At 66.2% G+C, this 17086-nt stretch overlaps 3 protein-coding genes across 6 annotated transcripts; 2 read left to right on the top strand and 1 right to left on the bottom strand.

Moving 5' to 3' along the window:
• Nucleotides 1–5176: 5176 nt before the first annotated feature.
• On the bottom strand, nucleotides 5177–6366 carry TIMM10B (translocase of inner mitochondrial membrane 10B). The gene is made up of 3 exons (XM_027466062.3): nucleotides 6211–6366; nucleotides 5975–6070; nucleotides 5177–5890 (listed from the first exon to the last, which is right to left on the bottom strand). The coding sequence occupies exons 1-3, from the start codon at nucleotides 6247–6249 to the stop codon at nucleotides 5594–5596; spliced, it is 432 nt and encodes a 143-aa protein (XP_027321863.2). The 5' UTR covers nucleotides 6250–6366; the 3' UTR covers nucleotides 5177–5593.
• ARFIP2 (ARF interacting protein 2) lies at nucleotides 6318–12774 on the top strand. 4 transcript variants are annotated; one of them, XM_072033033.1, is made up of 9 exons: nucleotides 6318–6446; nucleotides 6995–7102; nucleotides 7216–7324; nucleotides 8724–8819; nucleotides 9573–9688; nucleotides 9802–10023; nucleotides 10390–10547; nucleotides 10636–10810; nucleotides 11155–12774. In XM_072033033.1, exons 2-9 carry the CDS (start codon nucleotides 7004–7006, stop codon nucleotides 11308–11310), a joined length of 1131 nt encoding a protein of 376 aa, XP_071889134.1. In that variant the 5' UTR covers nucleotides 6318–6446; nucleotides 6995–7003; the 3' UTR covers nucleotides 11311–12774. The 4 variants fall into 4 exon arrangements, with proteins under 4 accessions (XP_071889134.1, XP_027321833.1, XP_027321848.1 ...); XM_027466032.3 differs by having other exon boundaries at nucleotides 8709–8819; XM_027466047.3 differs by having other exon boundaries at nucleotides 8709–8819; nucleotides 10636–10752; nucleotides 11155–11298.
• Nucleotides 12775–13330: 556 nt separating this feature from the next.
• On the top strand, nucleotides 13331–16823 carry LOC119717197 (FH2 domain-containing protein 1-like). Its single transcript, XM_072033032.1, has 10 exons — nucleotides 13331–13659; nucleotides 13739–13800; nucleotides 14082–14184; nucleotides 14246–14331; nucleotides 14404–14504; nucleotides 14571–14641; nucleotides 14716–14823; nucleotides 15759–15829; nucleotides 15954–16230; nucleotides 16319–16823. Exons 1-10 carry the CDS (start codon nucleotides 13402–13404, stop codon nucleotides 16712–16714), a joined length of 1533 nt encoding a protein of 510 aa, XP_071889133.1. The 5' UTR covers nucleotides 13331–13401; the 3' UTR covers nucleotides 16715–16823.
• The last annotated feature ends 263 nt before the right edge of the window (nucleotides 16824–17086 follow it).

The following is a 17086-nucleotide window of genomic DNA, read 5'->3' as shown; positions in this document are numbered from 1 at the left end:
GGAGTAACTCCTGGCAAAGCCAGTGGCCCCCATGTGAATGCATATGTCAAACATCTATCTTGGGATCTGGTTCAAGAAAGGGAACAATGCACAAATGAGGAATCTAGTCTTAAACAAATGCTCACAGGGCAAGCTAAGAGTTACATCCCTCCAGACAGTGCCAGTGACGCCCCAGGCAGAGACCTGAGAAGACACAGAAGAAACATCTGAAAGCCGAGGAGCAGCTCTGGGCAAGGAGGCATCTTTCAAGACACTGAAGTTGAATCCACGTAAGGAAAATGGAAAGTACCAGAAGATGTCAGGCCGCACATTAACAACACAATAAGAATCTGAGGAACAACTTGCAAATGCAGGTGACTCATTTAATCAACACAGTAAAGATCAAAGAGGTCTCTAAACCCAGGAAGGAACAAGAGAGAGGGTGGAGAGGAGTCAAATATTTGCTCTTTCCACACAGGAGTTAAAAGGCTTCAAGTGGAGCTCGTCATGGGCAAGCTGAGAACAAACACTGGTTTTCATGCAAAGTCCAGCTACAGCCTGCACAACCTTGCTGCAGGTGCCATGCTGAAAATTTGCTCTGATTCAAAAATCAAACCTATGAATTAATGAAAACAAATAAATAAATAAATAAAATCAATAAATCTAGCTGAGCCTACTGAATACAAAGACACAGGGTCTGGTTCAAGAGGTGCTCGGTGAAGCTGTTTATCTCCCCGAACAGTTTGTTCAGGGAGACGACAGCATTCAGAGCGGGAGGGAGTGTGATAGATGTCATTTACTTTCATTTTAGCAATGCTTGTTCCCATCCTTGTGGCATCTGGCAGCTAGATGGGTGCAGTAAGGGCTTGATTAAAGGAACATAGGTGGAAAATTGTCTAGCCAATGGGTCAGAGGGTGGTGGTCAGCACGACAGTCTCACAGGCAGCAGCGGCCCTCAGGGACAGACACTGGGACCAGCCTTGGCCCACCCCAGGCACCAGCTCCTGGGGCCAGGACCCCCACAGAGCGCTGCAAGGGGCCAGGGGCACAGCGGTGCCCGGCTGCCCCCTTCAGCACCGTGCTGCTGCGTCCCCAGCAGCACCCAGCACTCAGCTCAGGCTTCCATTGCCTGCAGCGGGAGATGCTGAGGCACTGCGGGATGGCACAAGCCTCCACAGACACAGATGAGATGTATCCGCAGGACAGGGCATTGTGCTTGCTATGCTGCTGTGGCACGGCTGCCTGAGGCACAGATACAACAACCCTGGCTTTGCCGCATGCCCCAGGGGCACCAACCTGCCCACCCCACAGACTGCAGGCCCCTCACAGCCCCTCGGCATCCATCCACCATCTGTGTCCTGGCTGGGGCCTCCGGCTCTGCTCCGGTGCAGCAGCAGCCAGGACATTTTGCATGGTGCAGGCTGGAGGAGCTGTGTGGGGACAAACACAATCCTGCTGTAATTTGGTCAGACAGTGATGAACAATGCCTGGTGGCAGGATGAGAAGCCACAGACATTAATTGGAACATGGAAAATTGCTGCTAGACACAAAGAAAAGTTTTTTCCATAGTAAGGGTAGACCCAAAGAAAAGCTTTTTCACCATAAGGGTGGTCACCTGTTACAGCAGGGAGATGAGTAAGGGGAAATCTCCATCCTTTGAGCTAGTTAATGTTTGTCTGGACACTGCCTGGAGCAAACTCCCTGGCCCAAACCTACTGAGTATGCTCAAGTCTATGCTTGGTATGTCTGCCCTTGGTTCCCAAACAGGGTTTCATCAGACCTCCAGTCATCTCTGTACTGCCCTCCAGTCCCTGAGCACCATCCACCAGAGGTGTCACGCATGGGGCACTCGTCCTGTGGGCGCTAGTGGATGTGCTGCTCTTTGGCTCAGGAGCTGCTGCTCCCATGGTTACTCCCAAGCCCTTTTCAGCTGAGCTGTTTATCAGGACGCAGCCCGGCATATCGCAGCTTGGACTTGCATTCCTGACCACTTCGGGTATGCTCTTGCACAGTTAGGCCTGTGAACACAGGCAATCTCTTGTAAAATGACAAAAACATTCCAAAGGTTGGATTGCGCCTCGGGCTGTGGAGAGGAAGGCGGCGGTGGAATGTCCTGCGGTGGAATGTCCTGCGGTGGAATGTCCTGCGTGGCTGCAGAGGAAGGCTCTGGTTTAAGACAATGAAAGGGGTGTTTGGAAGAAGCTTTGTGGGAGAAGCCAAAGTGCCAGAGGTGCTGAGCAGGCAGGCAGGGCACTGCGTCTGCATGGAGAGCAGCAGCACGGACCTTCCCCGGCAGCTAGGAGCAGGTGAGAGCCAAGGCACAGCCCAAGCACCCAGGCACAAATGCTCAGTGCCTTCCTTGACAAATTACGTATGTGCTAGGTAATATATTAAACTCACACCTTTTCACAAGGTGGAAAAAATCTGAGGGGATTGCCACAGGCTGCCCAGAGGAGCTGTGGATGCCCCATCTCTGGCAGTGCCCAAGGCCAGGTTGGATGGGGCTTTGAGCAACCTGTTCTAGTGGGAGGTGTCCCTGCCTGTGGTGGGGGGTGGAATTAGGTGATCTTTAAGGTGCCTTCCAACCCAAACCATTCTATAATTATATGAAAATGTATAATTACCATTTTGCAGTCAGCCAGACACTAAGTAATGGTGACCACGCTATAGTGGTCACACATCCTCAGTGTGACACACCACCTGCAGCCTCCGGACAGACTTCGGAAAAATGAGACGGAAAACAAAGGATGTGCAGCCTTCACAAACCTGCAGACTGACAGCCTCACAGAAGGGAGGTGTCTGGAACAGAAAGCAACCAAGAAGATGCACCAACTGGCAACTCCAGAAAGCAGCTCCAGAGCCTGCAACTACTGCTGCTGGTGAGGCCACGAGGCCACCGAGTCCAGGAGGCACCTGAGAGCTCCTAGGACAGGACCATTGTGACGAGAGGAGAGAAAGATGGCCTGTGTAGACATCGCCTCCTGGGACGTGCCAGGAGCTACTGACACAGCTTTCGGCAGACCAGTGCAGCCTCCAGCGGCAGGCACCCTGAGCCCTGTCCCCTGGGGGCAGCCTCATCTGAACTGGGGTGCTCGGGTCCCATGGGGGCAGCCGGGGCTACGCTGGGGCTGGGTGATGTGCTGCCAGGCCCGGGAATGGGGCCTGGTGTTGGGCAGGGACAGGCTGCCTGCCCGCGGCAGTGAGGGGCACCCCTGCTGCAGCTGCATCCCCCAAGGACTGCAGGGGGACCAGAGCCGTGCTGCATTCCGCCCCCTGCACCCCTGCAACCAGTCCACGGGTACAGCTGGAGCTCCCGGGCCAGGAGCAGAGTGTGTCCCAGAGGAGATCAGGAGCACGAGGCTCGTGGCTCTGACCAGCTGCCACCCACCCACACTCGGCTCCACCAGGCCTTCCAGATCACAGAACAGATGCTCTGGAAAATGTCATTAGTCTTCACAAACTTTGCATTCTTCTTTCCATTGTTTCTCCAGGGCTTCCTGAATGGGACGATCTGTGCAGCTGCAGTCCGAGCCCGCAGAGCGCAGCCTGGTGCTCTCGCCCCGGCCAAGCAGCCCACCCCAGCGGCACCGCCTCACTGCAGGGCTTCTCGCACCAACGTCCTGCACCAGCAGACGTCCTGCTGGTGATGTGCCCCCAGCCCACACACGTGGCGCACCCACCCTTCAAAGGCATTTCATCCCCACACAGAAGGCGGGCTTCAAATTCCGTGTTTATTCCTAGAACCAGTTAACTGCAGAAACACCGTGCCACAAATCCTGCTTTCTAGCAAGGTGTGAGAGGAGCAATAAACCAGAGAGCTCAGCAAAGCGGCTGGCAGTGCGTGAAGCCCCTGCTGCACCCCATGGTGCAGCAACAGGGTGCGATAAGCTGCTGCCTCCCAGTCCTCCTGCAGGCATCGTGGGACATTTCTCCAGATGCAGGCAGCAACCATGCTCCAGAGGTGTCATCACAGAAACACCTGCACCAGCATTCCGTAACCTGGGAAGATGGGTTTGACAGGAGTTCTGGGTGTCCCTGCTTGAGAAGGAGGATTGGACCAAACAACGTCCGGAGGTTCCTACAACCTTCAACATCCTGTGATTCTGCAAGTCCTGGCCCTGTCTGTGTCCCCAGGAAAACATCTAGTGCAAAGTCCCCAGGATGGCTGGCCAGGCAGGCTCGGAGACAGCAGAGAAGAGCACAAGGAGCTGTGTGACCATGATCCAGCCTCCCCCGATCTCTCTTCTGTGTAAGTGCTCCTCCTTGGCTTCCAGGAGTGACTGGGGTACAGGTCTCACAGATTGGCAAGTTCAGTGGCCACTGTTGGCAGCCTATTTATTCCCTACAAGTTGGACCAGGCTCTCCTTAAAAACTTGTCCAAAGCCAATCAAATCACATCAAGCACTCACTTTGCTTTCTTGGCCGTTACCGTGCTGTAAACCCACGTGAGGGCATGCTGTCCAGGCTGGCAGGCACAGCCCAGGGCCACCAGCACAGCTGGGACTGCCACTCTCCTCACATGGCACTGACACCAGGTCTCACTCCCATGTCACCACTCAGCCTCTGCAGACACCTGCAGCAAGGATGTGCCAGGCCCTACAGGGCAGTGTGGCTGCAGGCTGTGGGGCCACACTGCCCCCCGAACACATCCTGAGTCCAGGGACAGCAGCTGCAGGGCACGTCCAGACAGCCCCAGAGCCCCGCATGTGCTGTGCCAACCCCACCACTGAGGCAGGAGCAGGAAGCCTGCACTGCTCGCACCAGTGCTGCCTTACGTGGTGATCTCAGGCGTGTTACAAACCATCTGTGTGTCTGTGCACCTTCAGCCTTGTAACCTGGATGAGGCCAACTCCAGTTGGCAGCAGCCTTGTAGTGGCACACAGGGTGCTGGAGCAGGTCCCACTCCCTCCAGGCTAAGCCACCTCTAACGCTGCCCTACCTGGCTGTGGGCTGGGCCCAGCCATGCTGCAGCGGGCACCCCACCACCCCCAGAAAAAGGGCTTGTCCCAGCACCATCACGTTCTGCAGCCTGTTCCAATGCCAGTAGCCACAATGTGGACAAGAGAAGGGTGACCAGAAGGAGCAATGTGAATCCCTGCCCCAGGGAAGCACCCTTGGCCCAGCAGGATGCAGTGTGCAGGGGGTGTTCGTGGAGCAATCCCTGTGTTCCCTCATGACATATTAGCACTGAGACAAATATGAAGAGAGTGTTTAATTGTACCAGGAAACAGCCTCCTGGAAATATGGGAACCCCCACTCTGGAGCATGAGAGCCCAGCACAGGGGTCGCTAAGGCAATGGACAGTTCAGCTGGGAACCTCCTGGCCAGAACGGCGGCTGCTGCAGATCCCTTTCTCGTTACCTTCAGGGCCAGGGGGCTGCCCCCACCCTGACGCCCCTGGGGACAGGCAGACCTGGCTGTCAGTGTAAATGCACGTGGATCTGTGGGGCCTGGCCTCGGCGCAGAGCAGCTCTGCTGCTCCACACCCGCGCTACCAACACCGCGTGGAGGCCCAGGAGCCACGTCTCACACCGCGAGCACAGGGCCTGGGGCTGCCCCGCAGCCACCCGGCCCTCTGCTGCCGCTGGAAGCCGCAGCCGGGCTCACGGCTCTGCTACGTGCTGGCACCCGCAGGCTCAGGCGAGGCTCCGCTGCCCACCGCAGCCGCCGGTGCGGGAGGAGAGGCACCGGGAGAGGCGTCAGGAGAGGCATCAGGAGAGGTGTCGGGGGAGGCACCGGGAGCGGCGTCGGGGGCAGCGGGTGCCGCCGGTGCCTCCTGCGCCCGGGCCGCGCTGGCCTCGTAGTCGGCGGCGCGGCGCTGCGCGATGCTCGGCATCAGGGCCACGTAGGCGCTCAGCAGGCGGTGGTTGCAGCGCACGAGCTTCCCGGCGCAGCGCTCCAGGCACAGCTCCTGCGGGCACGGGCCTCAGCGCGGGGCGGGCGGGCGGGCGGACCCCCAGCCCCGGCCCGGCCCCGGCCCCCGGGCCCCGCTCACCTCGCGCCGTGTCAGCAGCCGGTGGTTGAGGTCGGAGACGCAGCGGCAGAAGCAGAGCTCGGTCATGCGGTTGTAGAGCAGCAGGAAGTCCCGCAGCTGCGGGGGACACGGCGCTGCACGGCGGCTCCCCGGGACCCAAACCCGGCCCCCCCCGCCCGGCCCGGTCCCGGTCCCGGTCCCGGTCCCCCCCCGCCGCCCCCTCCCGCCGCCCCCCGCCCCGTGCCCCTGCCCCTCACGCTGCGGAGCTGCTGCTGCTGCTCTGCCGCCGGCTCCATGCCGCCCGCCCGCCCGCCCGCGCTTCCGGAGGGGCCGCGCCCGCCCCGGGCCGCCCCCTGACGCCACGTCCGGGCCCGGTCCCGGCGTCCCGCACGCGGGGCCTGGCGTCACCGCGGTTCCGGCGCGGCCGGGCCGAGGCGCAGCGGGGCCGGGGCGGCGGCGGCGGGGGGGGCCCGGCGGGGCCGGGGCGGTGCAGGTGGGCGGGGCCGGGAGGGGCCGGGAGGGGCGGGGGGGCCGGGACCGGGCCGGGCCGGACCGGACCGGGAGGGGGGGGCGGGGGGGTGTAGGCACCGGGCCGTGGGGGGCCGCCCCGGGAGCTGCGGGCGGGGTCCCGTTGGTCGCTGCCGCCCCCGGGCGGGGACACGGGGCCGCCCCCACCCCCCCAGCCCCGAGGCCGTGCCCGGGCCGCCCGCCGCGGGGCAGGGAGCAGCGCGGGGCCTCCCCCCCGCCCCCCCCCCCGGCCGTGCCGCGCTCCCGGTGCGGGGCCGCGGGCGCTCCGCCTGCCGCGGGGCCCGGAGCCGCCGCTCGGAGCCCCCCCGGGCCGCGCGCCCACCCCCCGCTAACGGGCGGCGCCACCCGCAGCGGGCCCTGCCGCGGCTGTGCGACGTGGCGCCCGGGGCTGCACCGGGCCCGGGGCCAGCGGCCGCCGAACCGCCCCGGCACGGGGCACGGAGCCCGGCGGGGCCGCCCCCGGCCCTGCCTCTGCCTTCGGCCCCCAGCGCGGCCTCCGTGTCCCCCCCGCAGGCCCTGAGGATGTCGGAGGGGATCATGAGCAAGGCGGCCACCATGGAGATCCCCATCAGCAGCAACGGGGACACCGGCAGCCTGCCCGAGGACGACGGCTTGGAGCAGGTCTGGGCCGGGGGGGTCGCCGGGCACGGGGGCAGCCGAGGGCTGCGTGGCCCCAGGTCCCCGCGTGGGGCCCCGTCCCTGTCCCCGCGCCTCACCCCGCTCTGCTCCCCCAGGACCTGCAGCAGGTGATGGTGTCGGGGCCCAACCTCAACGAAACCAGCATCGTGTCTGGCGGCTACGGGGGCACCGCCGAAGGCATCATCCCCACCAGCACGATCAAAGGTAGGTGGAGGCCGGGCCCCGTGTGGGCAGGCGGGGACGGGGCTGGGCGAGGGGTGGGCTGCGTGGCAGGCATCGGAGGGGAGGGCTCTGGTGGGGGCACAGAGCAGAGCGCGCTGCCTGCCCGTCCTGCCTGCTGCTGGGGGCAGGCATCGAGGACGGTCCTGCCCTGGGGTGCGGCGCCCAGTGGGGGCAGCTGTGCCTCACAGGAGGCCCGGGGACACAGGCAGAAGCTGTTCTAACCTGCAGCTGCCCTGGGAGGTGGCGTGGCCCTGCAGAGTGGAGCCTGTTCCTCGGGGGCAGCCCAGCTGCAGTTTTGTGGGGCCCCTTGCTGGGGTCGTGTCCCCCACTGGCACAAAGTGCCTGCAGCCTGTCCCTCCAGGGCAGGCTGTAGCAGCAGCCTGTGCCCCAGCTCCAAGCCTTAGCCCCTTGTGTTGGGCAGCCACAGCGGTGCCATGGGCCCAGGCTGCTGGTGCCCAGCTCTCCTGCAGGTGCGGGGCTCCCGCTGGGGGCTCTGCCCCCCAGGGCAGCTTCTCCTGGTGCAGCGCTGCAGCTTGTGGCACATGGGCTTAGCTCTTGGGAGTTCTGCTGGTGGTGGGGAAGAGCCTGGTGACACAGCTCGTCCCAGGTCCTGGAATTGCACGGTGCTGGTGTGGGCTTGTGGTGGCTGTGCCCAGGGGACAAGGGGTGCCCTGCAGGTGTGTGGGGGGAAAACAGGGCAGGGTGACTGAGCTCCGGGCTCTGCGCTTGTTGCCCCTTGTGGCTGATACCAGCCTGGGGGTCGTGGGTGCCTCGATGGCAGAGCCTGTGTGCGAGCACCTTCCCATAGCAGGGGCAGTGCCTGTAGGCGGCCGGGTCGCTGCTGGTGCCACGTGCCTGCAGCCAGGGCACGTGCTGGCTGGTCCCAGCAACCACTCTCACCCTGTCCCCATTTTGCATGAGTCTCTGTGTCCCGGCTCTTGGCCGATGCATCCCTTCATCAGCAAACAGATGGCTTGACTACGGGCTCCTCTGCGCTGTGCCAGGCTGAACAGGTGAATTGGCACAGATGGAGGGGACGTGGGATTTTGCTGACAGCCCGCTGCAGCAGGGAGAACGTGTGCAGTGGTTGCCATCCCCGTGTCTGTCAGCCCTGGCCTGTCCCAGCTCTCAGCTCAGTGGCACAGCGATGTGCCAAGGGGCGGGGAGGGAGTGGGAGAGGAGCCTGGGCACCTCTGGTGCGGTGCTGTCTGTCCGGCAGCCAGCTGTGTGTTCTGATTTCACATCACACTTTCATCTGCTCCCCTGCTGCCGTCCTCCCTGCACACTCATCCTCTGTTCTGGCTGTTCCTGCTCTCGTGTCCTTCGCACCATCCCACCTCTTCCCTCCCCGCTCACCTCCTGCCAGCCCCTCCATTTCCAGGCTGTCTTGTCCAACCTCACTCACCCCGAGGACCATCCGTCTCCCCCAGTGCATCTGCCGCCAGCAGGATGGCCAGCCAGGCTGGTGCTTCAGCAGGTACTGTGGCTACCCCGGCCCAACTGTGGCGCCACGTGGCCTTTGGGGTCTTCCCACTTGGGGCATCTGGTGCGCTCCGGGGTTCCTCAGAGCTCACTCCTTCCCCTGCCATGGTGGGGAGCGTCCCCAGCACATGCCCCCCCCAGCAGCCATGTCCAGCCATGGTGCTGGTGCAGGGGGCACAGGCGGTGCTGCTGAAGCCTGGTAGCTGGGTGGTGACACTGTGTGCCTGCCCCCTGCTGCGGTTTCCTGGTCTCACCTCCACCTGCACTGTGCCTGGGGGCGTGTCGAGTGCCATATATATACCGGCGCTGCAAGTGGATAGGGGGGGGCAGCACTTCCCATCTGAGCAGCAGCCACTGCTGCCAGCACTGTAGCCTGTGCTGGGACCTGTCTGGACGGACGTTGAGCACCAGGTTCTCTGCTGCATACTTGAGATGCCTGCGGGCAGATTAGAAGGCGTGTGATACCGAGGGCTCTGTCAGAGCCAGTAACGGTGCTCGGCTGGCAGGGGAAAGCCATCGCCTGCCCTGCCCTGTGTGGGGTGAGGCACCTGGTGCGGGCTGTGCAGAGCCAGGTGCTGCTCATACCTGAGTTCTCTTTGCTTGTACTTTGTCAGGCCCCGGTGCAGCCCCGCAGGGAGCACAGTGCCACCCTTGGGAGCAGCCTCAGTGCCAGCCGTGGTTGGGAGTGGGCAGCCCAGCCTGCAGCTGCATTCTGTGCTGAGCCCCACCAGTGTGCTGTCTGTTCCAGGCTCTGGGCTGCACCAGCCCCATCCCAGCCCACCAGTTGGAGGGGAGGAGGTCGTCCGTGGTATCGCCGTGGAGAAGTTTGACATTGTCAAGAAGTGGGGCATCAACACATACAAGGTGAGCAGGGGACCCGGCCACACGGCAGGGGTGGGCTAGACCAGGCCTCTCCGTGCAGTGGACCTACAGGGATGGAGGGACAGGGCTCTGACACCCCCTCCCTCTTCCTGTAGTGCACCAAGCAGCTCATCTCGGAGAGGTTTGGCCGGGGCTCCCGCACGGTGGACTTGGAGCTGGAGACGCAGATCGAGCTGCTCCGGGAGACAAAGCGCAAGTACGAGTGCGTGCTGCAGCTTGCACGGGCTCTCACCAACCACTTCTACAGCCTGGTGCAGACACAGCACGCCCTGGGGGATGCCTTTGCGGACCTCAGCCAGAAGTCTCCTGAGCTGCAGGTATGCCTGCTGGGGTGGTGCTGCATGCCTTGTCTCGGCTGGTGCTGCGGTCTGCTGTGTCTGGGAAGGAAACTGAGAGCCCCAGAGTAGCCTCGGGGTCTGCAGCACAGCCTGGGCAGTGCTCCTGCAGCACGGCCTGGGCAGCACTCTGCTGGGCAGCACCCCCAGGCATGTGGGGAAAGCAGGAGGTGGCTGCGGGCAGCTGCGCTTGGTGAATGCTGCGGGGCTGGGAAGGGGTGCAGGACGTTGTGGCAGCCCTTCCTTGGTGCAGCCAGGGCCAAGCTGGTTCTGGGTACATGGGAGGAGGGCAGGGGCACAGCAAGCTGTGTTGCTGCAGACCCTGACTCGTCCTCCTCTCTGCCCCAGGAGGAGTTTGGTTACAATGCGGAGACACAGAAACTGCTCTGCAAGAATGGAGAAACACTACTGGGAGCTGTCAACTTCTTTGTCTCCAGCATCAACACGCTGGTGAACAAGACCATGGAGGACACGCTCATGACGGTCAAGCAGTATGAGACAGCCAGGTAGGACAGCAGCACGGGCCAGGGCTGGGTTGCTGCAGGTGGCTGGAGGGGCCACCGTGCAGCTCTGACTGTTGCTGCCCCTGTGCAGGCTGGAGTACGACGCCTACCGCACGGACCTGGAGGAGCTGAGCATGGGTCCCCGGGACGCCAGCACCCTGTGCCGGCTGGACGCAGCCCAGAGCCAGTTTCAGAGCCACAAGGACAAGTACGAAAAGCTGCGTGCTGATGTGGCCATCAAGCTCAAGTTCTTGGAGGAGAACAAGGTGGGGAGGGCCGCAGGGTGCCAGATGGGACTGTGCTGCGCACGCGTGTCCCTTGGCCCTGTCTGTGGGCTGCGCGGCCTCGCTGCCCCATGCCCGAGGTGCTCCTGCAGGTGGGCAGTGCCCGTGCAGCGGCTGGGAGCCGCGAGGGGAAGGGCAGGTGAGCGCCCGTCTGTCCGCCTGCCTTTTGCCCGCTGCAGGCAGCTGCTTTCTGGCTGGCGGCAGCAGCTCTGGTCCCGTCCCGTACCCCCCTGTGCTGGGCAGGTCACGCCCTGGCCCCTTCCCACCATCCCTGGGTGCTGGGCAGTGGGTCTGGGAGGATGCACACTGACTCCTGCTCTCCCCAGATCAAGGTGATGCACAAGCAGCTTCTGCTCTTTCACAACGCCATCTCTGCCTACTTTGCTGGGAACCAGCAGCAGTTGGAGCAGACCCTCAAGCAGTTCAACATCAAGCTGAAGACCCCTGGTGCTGAGAAGCCCTCCTGGCTGGAGGAGCAGTGAGCCCCCCCAGCCTGCCCCACCTTGTGCTCTGGCCGGGGAAGCCATGGACCTGAACTCGGACCTCTGACTGCTGGTGCAGGGCCAGACCGCGTGCACGAGTGGTGAGCGGGGGACGCGGCCTCGGCCCTGCTGCGCCTGCAGCCGGGGGCACCGACAGGGCAGGAGCCTGGTGGGGTGCGGGCAGGGGCTCTGAGTGGGTCGCTGCTCCTGCCTGGGGAGAGGAGCCTGGAGAGGACAGGGCTCCCCTGGCCTGCGCCTCCCCCTGGGGCAGAGTCCTGTCCTACCTGGCCCTGTGCTCCCTCCCCAGCGCAGACCCCTTGGCGAGATGGTGGGCACCCTCTGCAGCCCCCCACAAGGCCACAGGTCCCCCCTCCCCAGGGTGGGATGCTCAGATCCCACTAGGCACCTTTGCAGAATGGGATGGGATTCACTGCAGCTTCCCACTGCCTCCCCATGGGGCAAGAGGGTGCGTGGGCTCCACGTGTCCCTGCTGCTTCCCCCGCTGGCCTCCCCTGCTGCCCTGAGCCAGGCTCTGCAGGGCCAGGCCAGGCACACCACTGCCCCCTCGCAAAAAAAAAAGTTTATTTTGAAATGAAGACAAAGCTGCAGAGGGGTAGCACTGGCACTCCCAGTCCTCTCCCAGTCCCTGAGAGGGGTGGCGGGGGGTCCCAGCCCCACTGTGGCAGGTGGCCAGGGCTCCTGCTGTCCCCCCCCCAGCTCTGGGCTTGCCCTGTCTCTCCCGGCTGATCCCTGGTGTTCCCAGGCAGCTGCTCTTGCACTCCCCCTGACCTGGCTGGTGCTCCCGGCCACACACTACACTCCCCTGCATGGTGGGGCCGCTTGTGCCGGGCTGCCTCCCATGCCACGGCGCCCATCCCTGCTTTTCCCTTGGCCAGGGCCATGCGCATCAGCTCCGTGGGCAGATATGGGCTGGGGTGGTCACGGCCGCTGGGTGCTGCTGTCCCGAGGAGCCGTGGACGTGCTCCCACCCCGCGCTGCTCGGAGCCAGCCAGGCAGCCCCACTCCCCCAGCACCCACAGGGACCTGGCTGCCACTGAGGGGCGGCGAGGACTTGAACCGAGGACCAAAGGGCGGCCACGTCCTAGGGCCGGTGCATGTGCATGTCCGTGTGTGTGACGCAGGTGCGCTTCTCTGCGCAGCCATGCTGGGGCTCCGGCCGGTGTCCCACGCCTGGGGGAGCTCATCCCGCTCCAGCTGAGTGTTGCTTCTCGCCCTGGCCACATGCAGCACTTGGGCACTTTCTCCTGAGACAAGACAGTTTGTTTTTCTTGCTAATTTAATTCCTGGTAATTTAATGTCTGGATCTTGACAACCCCCCCTCCCCCTTTCCTGGTGAAGGTCTGCCCCCCTTTCCCTCTCCACTTCTGTAAGACTCCAGAATAAAATGATATGAATCAGAATAAAACGGTACGGATCAGAATAAAACTACAGAATATAATGATACAGTTCGCCTGTATGCGTGGTGCTGTGGGCACAGCTCCCAGGCTGGAGGCTGGGCCTGGGGGTTCCCCGGGTGCCAGCAGTTCCCGATGACAGTGGCTGGTTCTCCTGCAGGCTGCAGCTCGTGTCCCACAGTTGCTTCTGTGGGGCTTGAGCCGAGGGTGTTTGGGGGCACAGCAGCAGCGGGGGTCGCGCTGCCCTCCAGCCCGAGCTGGGCTCGCTGCCTCGCGGCCGGGAGGGGACGCGGGGGCCTCGCGCTCACCCCGAGGGCCCCCGGGCGCTTGTCGGCCCTCAGGGGCAGGGCCCGGGGATCGGTCCTTCTCCCCGCCCGCCCGCCGCCGCTCTCGCCCGTCTCCAGGGACCGGCCCGGGGCTGGTGACGGCAGCTCCCGTCCTCCGGGGGAAGGCGGGGGGACGAGAGCGGTCCCGTTCCGCCGAGAGCGCCGCGCCGAGCCGAGCCGAGGCGGCTTTGGCCACGAGCAGCTCCTCCCGGGGCCGTGCCGACCCGCACCGAGCCGTCGGGGCCGGGACCGGGGCCGGCACCCGCGGCCCCCCGGCGGGGCGGGGCCGGGCGGGGCCGTGCCGGGCCGTAAGAGCGGCGGGGCGGCCGTGCCTCCCCCCGCCGCTGGCCATGGGCTCCCCCCGCCGCCCCCAGCCCCCGCCGCCGCCGCCGCCGCCGCTCCCCCCGGCGGTGCCCTCCCCGCCGGCGGCCGCGCGGGGCGAGCGGCTGCGGGCGCTGCACTGGGAGCCGCTGCCCGCGGCGCGGGTGCGGGGGCGCCGCTCGGTGTGGGCGCCGCGGCCCCCCCCGCCGCCGCTGGACCTGCCCCGCCTGCGGCTGCTGTTCCGAGAGCCCCGCGGGGCGACCCCCGGGCAGCGCCCGACGCCCGCGGTGAGTGTCCCGCGCCCCCCCGGTCCCCCGTCCCCGCCGGTCGCGCCCCCGCCCGCTCTGACCGCGCCGCGCCCCGCAGGCAGCGCTGCTGGAGCCCAAGCGGAGCCTCGCCCTCGGCGTCTTCCTCAAGCAGCTCAAGCGGTGAGCGGAGCCCCCGCTGCCCCCCGGGCAGCCCCGGTCCCGCACACGGGGCGCGGGCGGCACCTGCGCTCCTTCGGGGACATCGCGCGGCTGGGCGGGGGGGGGGACGGGAGTGGCTGCCCCGGGCCCACGCGTGGGGGAGAGCAGGGGCACGACACGCGGGGCTGTCTGCTCCCCGGGGCCCTGCTGCCCCGCGTGCCCCCGGCGGGAACAGGAGCGGGGGGGTTCCTGATCCGGGGGGCAGCATCCTGTGGCTGATGCTCTCCCCCCCCCCACCCCAGGCCGGTGCGCCAGATCGTGCGGGACATCCAGGAGGGCATCGGGGCACCCTACGGGGCTGAGAAACTGCTGGAGCTGTCCCGGCTGCTGCCTGGTGCCGCAGAGGTGAGGGCTGGGGAGCAGGGGGTGCCCGGCGCCCCCCACCTGATGCCCCCTCTGCCCACAGGTGGCGCGGCTGCGTGCCTTCTCTGGCAGCCCCTGGCAGCTCCCCGACCCTGAGCTCTTCATGCTGCTGCTCACGGAGGTGCCCAGGTGGGAGCCGGGGGATCCCCACGTGCTGGGGGGGCCGTGTCCTCACCCCGCTCACCCTGCCCTTGCCCCCAGCTACACCCAGCGCCTGGAGCTGCTCGTGCTGCAGGAGGAGTTCTTCCCCCGGCTGAGTGCCCTGCGCGGCTCCATCCAGACCCTGACGGATGCCGCCACGGGTGAGTCGTGCCGTGGGGTGTGGGAGCACCGTCCTGTGCCCTGCTCACCCTTTGCCCCCTCCCCAGAGCTGCTGGAGTGTGAGGAGCTGCACACCATCCTCCACCTCATCCTCAGCACGGGCAACCACCTCAACTCGGTGAGCTGGTGCTGCGGGCGCTCTCCCACCCTGCGCTCTGCAGGGCTGTGGTGACTGCCCTGCTCCCATCCCAGGGCGGCTACGCTGGCAGCGCTGTCGGCTTCCGCATCGCCTCGCTGCTGAAGCTGCCTGACACCAAGGCCAACGAGCCAGGCGTGGACCTGCTGCACTTCGTGGCCATGGTGAGCTTGGGCACGCTGCCCCTGGGGATGGGCTTACAAGTGAGGGTCTTGTTCATGGCAGAGCACTGAGTTCATACTGAGAGCTTCTCCCTGCTGAGGGGTCCCCACACCCCTTGCTCCTCTCCCTGGCCCTTGGAGCAGCTCCAGGCCTGGCTGCCATGGGCATGGTCTCACTGCCTGTGCTGCTCTTCTGCTCTCCTCAGACCTGCTGTCAAACCCCACCACCCCACCAGTGGCATCTATGATTCTCATGTGCCACCTTGGGCAGCAGCAATGTGTGCTGCCTCAGCTCCATCTTGGGCTGCCATGAGGTGCAGCAGGAGCTGGGGCAGTGTCCCCACATGCTGTGCTGTGTGCCTGCAGCCTCCCGCTCCCTCCCCTGCCATGCCCAAGGTCGTTCCCATGCCGCCCTGGCTGAGATACACCCAGCCCGCACATGTGGAGGAGGCTGTTTTCCTTGCAGATGCGCTCCAGCACGTGTTTTGGCTCATGCACTCCCTAGTTCTGTCCCTGTAGAGCCATTGCTGCCCTTGCCTCTGCCAGTAGCATGCTTGCTCCCCTCTGCTTCCGTGCTGTCCCTTGGCATTGGCCTGTTCCTCTGGGGCCAGGTGTGGACCCTGCTGCCACTGCTGCTACGTATCCCCCAAAATCCCCGTGTGCCCTCGAGGCGGTGTCTGTCATTTCCAGGCACGTCTACTACTTGCACGAGTTGCTTTCAGTGCAGGTGTTAACAGTCAGGTTGTGCCCGCACCATCCTCGTGTTGCATCCGTCTGGGGCCTTGGGGGTGTGCGCCCTGCCCTGGCCACCAGCCCCACGGGGGAGTGGGCAGCAGCTGCTCTGCTCCGTGGGGCTGCGGCTCTGCCTGGCAGTGGGGGTGCCCCCCCCGACTGTCCCGGTGCTGCGGGGGCCGCGCTCTGTCTGCCGTGCCCTGCAGGAGGCGGCGAGGATGCAGAGGGACCTGCTGGACTTCCCGAGCAAGCTGCCGCACGTGGGCCCGGCCTCGCGGTAAGGGCTTCCCGGTCCCCGGGACGCGCGTGGGCCCTGCCCCGGGACGGGCGCGGTCCGCGTGGGGCCGGCACCGGGCGCGGGGCGAGGCGGGGCCGTGCCACGGGGGTCCCGCGCCCCGCAGGATCGAGCAGGCGGAGGTGGAGGGGGAGCTGCGGCGGCTGTCGGGGCGCCTGGCCGGGGCGCGGAGCCTGGGCGCGGCGGGGCTGGGGCCGCGGCTGCCGCCGTTCCTGCGGGCGGCCGAGGAGGAGCTGCGCGGGACGCGGGCGGCGATGGAGCGGCTGCACCGCACCGCGGCCGCCGCGCTCGACTTCTACTGCGAGGAGGCGGCGCCGGGCGGGCTGCAGGAGCTGTGCGCGGTGCTGCACGGCTTCGCGGGGCGCTTCCTCGGCGCCGTGCAGGTACCGGCCCGCCCCGCCCGCCCCGCGCCGCCGCCCCCCGGCCCCCGCCGCGCCCTGACGCCGCCGCCCCCCCCCCCCCTCCCCGCAGGAGAACCGGGCGCGGGAGCAGGCGCGGCGGCGGCGGCAGCAGCTGGAGCTCCAGCGGCAGAAGCGCCGCTCCGTCGCCTCCTGCTCGGCGCGGGACGCGGAGCCGGGCGCCCCCCGCCCGCTCCCCGCCCTGCCGCCGCCCTTCGCCGCCCCCCCGGCCCTGCAGCGGCGCCACACGGCCCCCGAGCTGCCCGCGCTGCCCGAGCCGCGGGGGGGCCCCGAGCCCCGGCCGCCCGAGCCCCCCGCCCCAGCCCCCGCGCCCTTCTTCGGGCTGTTCCAGCGGAAGGGGCCCGGCGCCCCCGGCCCGGCCCGCGCTGCCCCCTCCGAGGGCTCGGCGCTGCTCGGCTTCCTGCGGCGCCTGGCGGGGGGGCGGGCACGCGGGGCCCCCCCCAGCTGAGGGCCCGGCGGGAGCCGGGGGCTGCCGGCGCCTACCCCGAGCCCAGCGGGTTTTATCCTTCTCCGCGCGCGTCTCTTTTCCGAGTGTCAATAAACGTTGTGGGACCCCCCCTCCGCTGTGGGACCCCCCCCTGCTCTCCCCCAGCCCCCTCGCCCGCTGCCGGCCCCCGCCCGGCCGCTGTCAGCGCGGCGCAGCCCCGCGGGCGTTCCTCGTGCCCGGCCGCCCCCCCCCGGCCCAGCTGCGCTCCCCCCGCTCACTGCGCCCTTTGTTGTGCCCCGGCCGTGCCAGGCCGTGCGGGGCAGCTGGGCCCCCCCCCCCCGCCCCGTCCCGGCCGCCTCCCTCTGCCCCCTCCCGCCCCCCCGCTGCTGTCCC

Source organism: Anas platyrhynchos, chromosome 1 (assembly GCF_047663525.1).
Source record: "Anas platyrhynchos isolate ZD024472 breed Pekin duck chromosome 1, IASCAAS_PekinDuck_T2T, whole genome shotgun sequence".
NCBI classification, from domain to species: Eukaryota; Metazoa; Chordata; class Aves; order Anseriformes; family Anatidae; genus Anas; species Anas platyrhynchos.
Note: the sequence above shows the minus strand (reverse complement) of the source record. Positions and strands in the feature narration are given on the sequence as shown.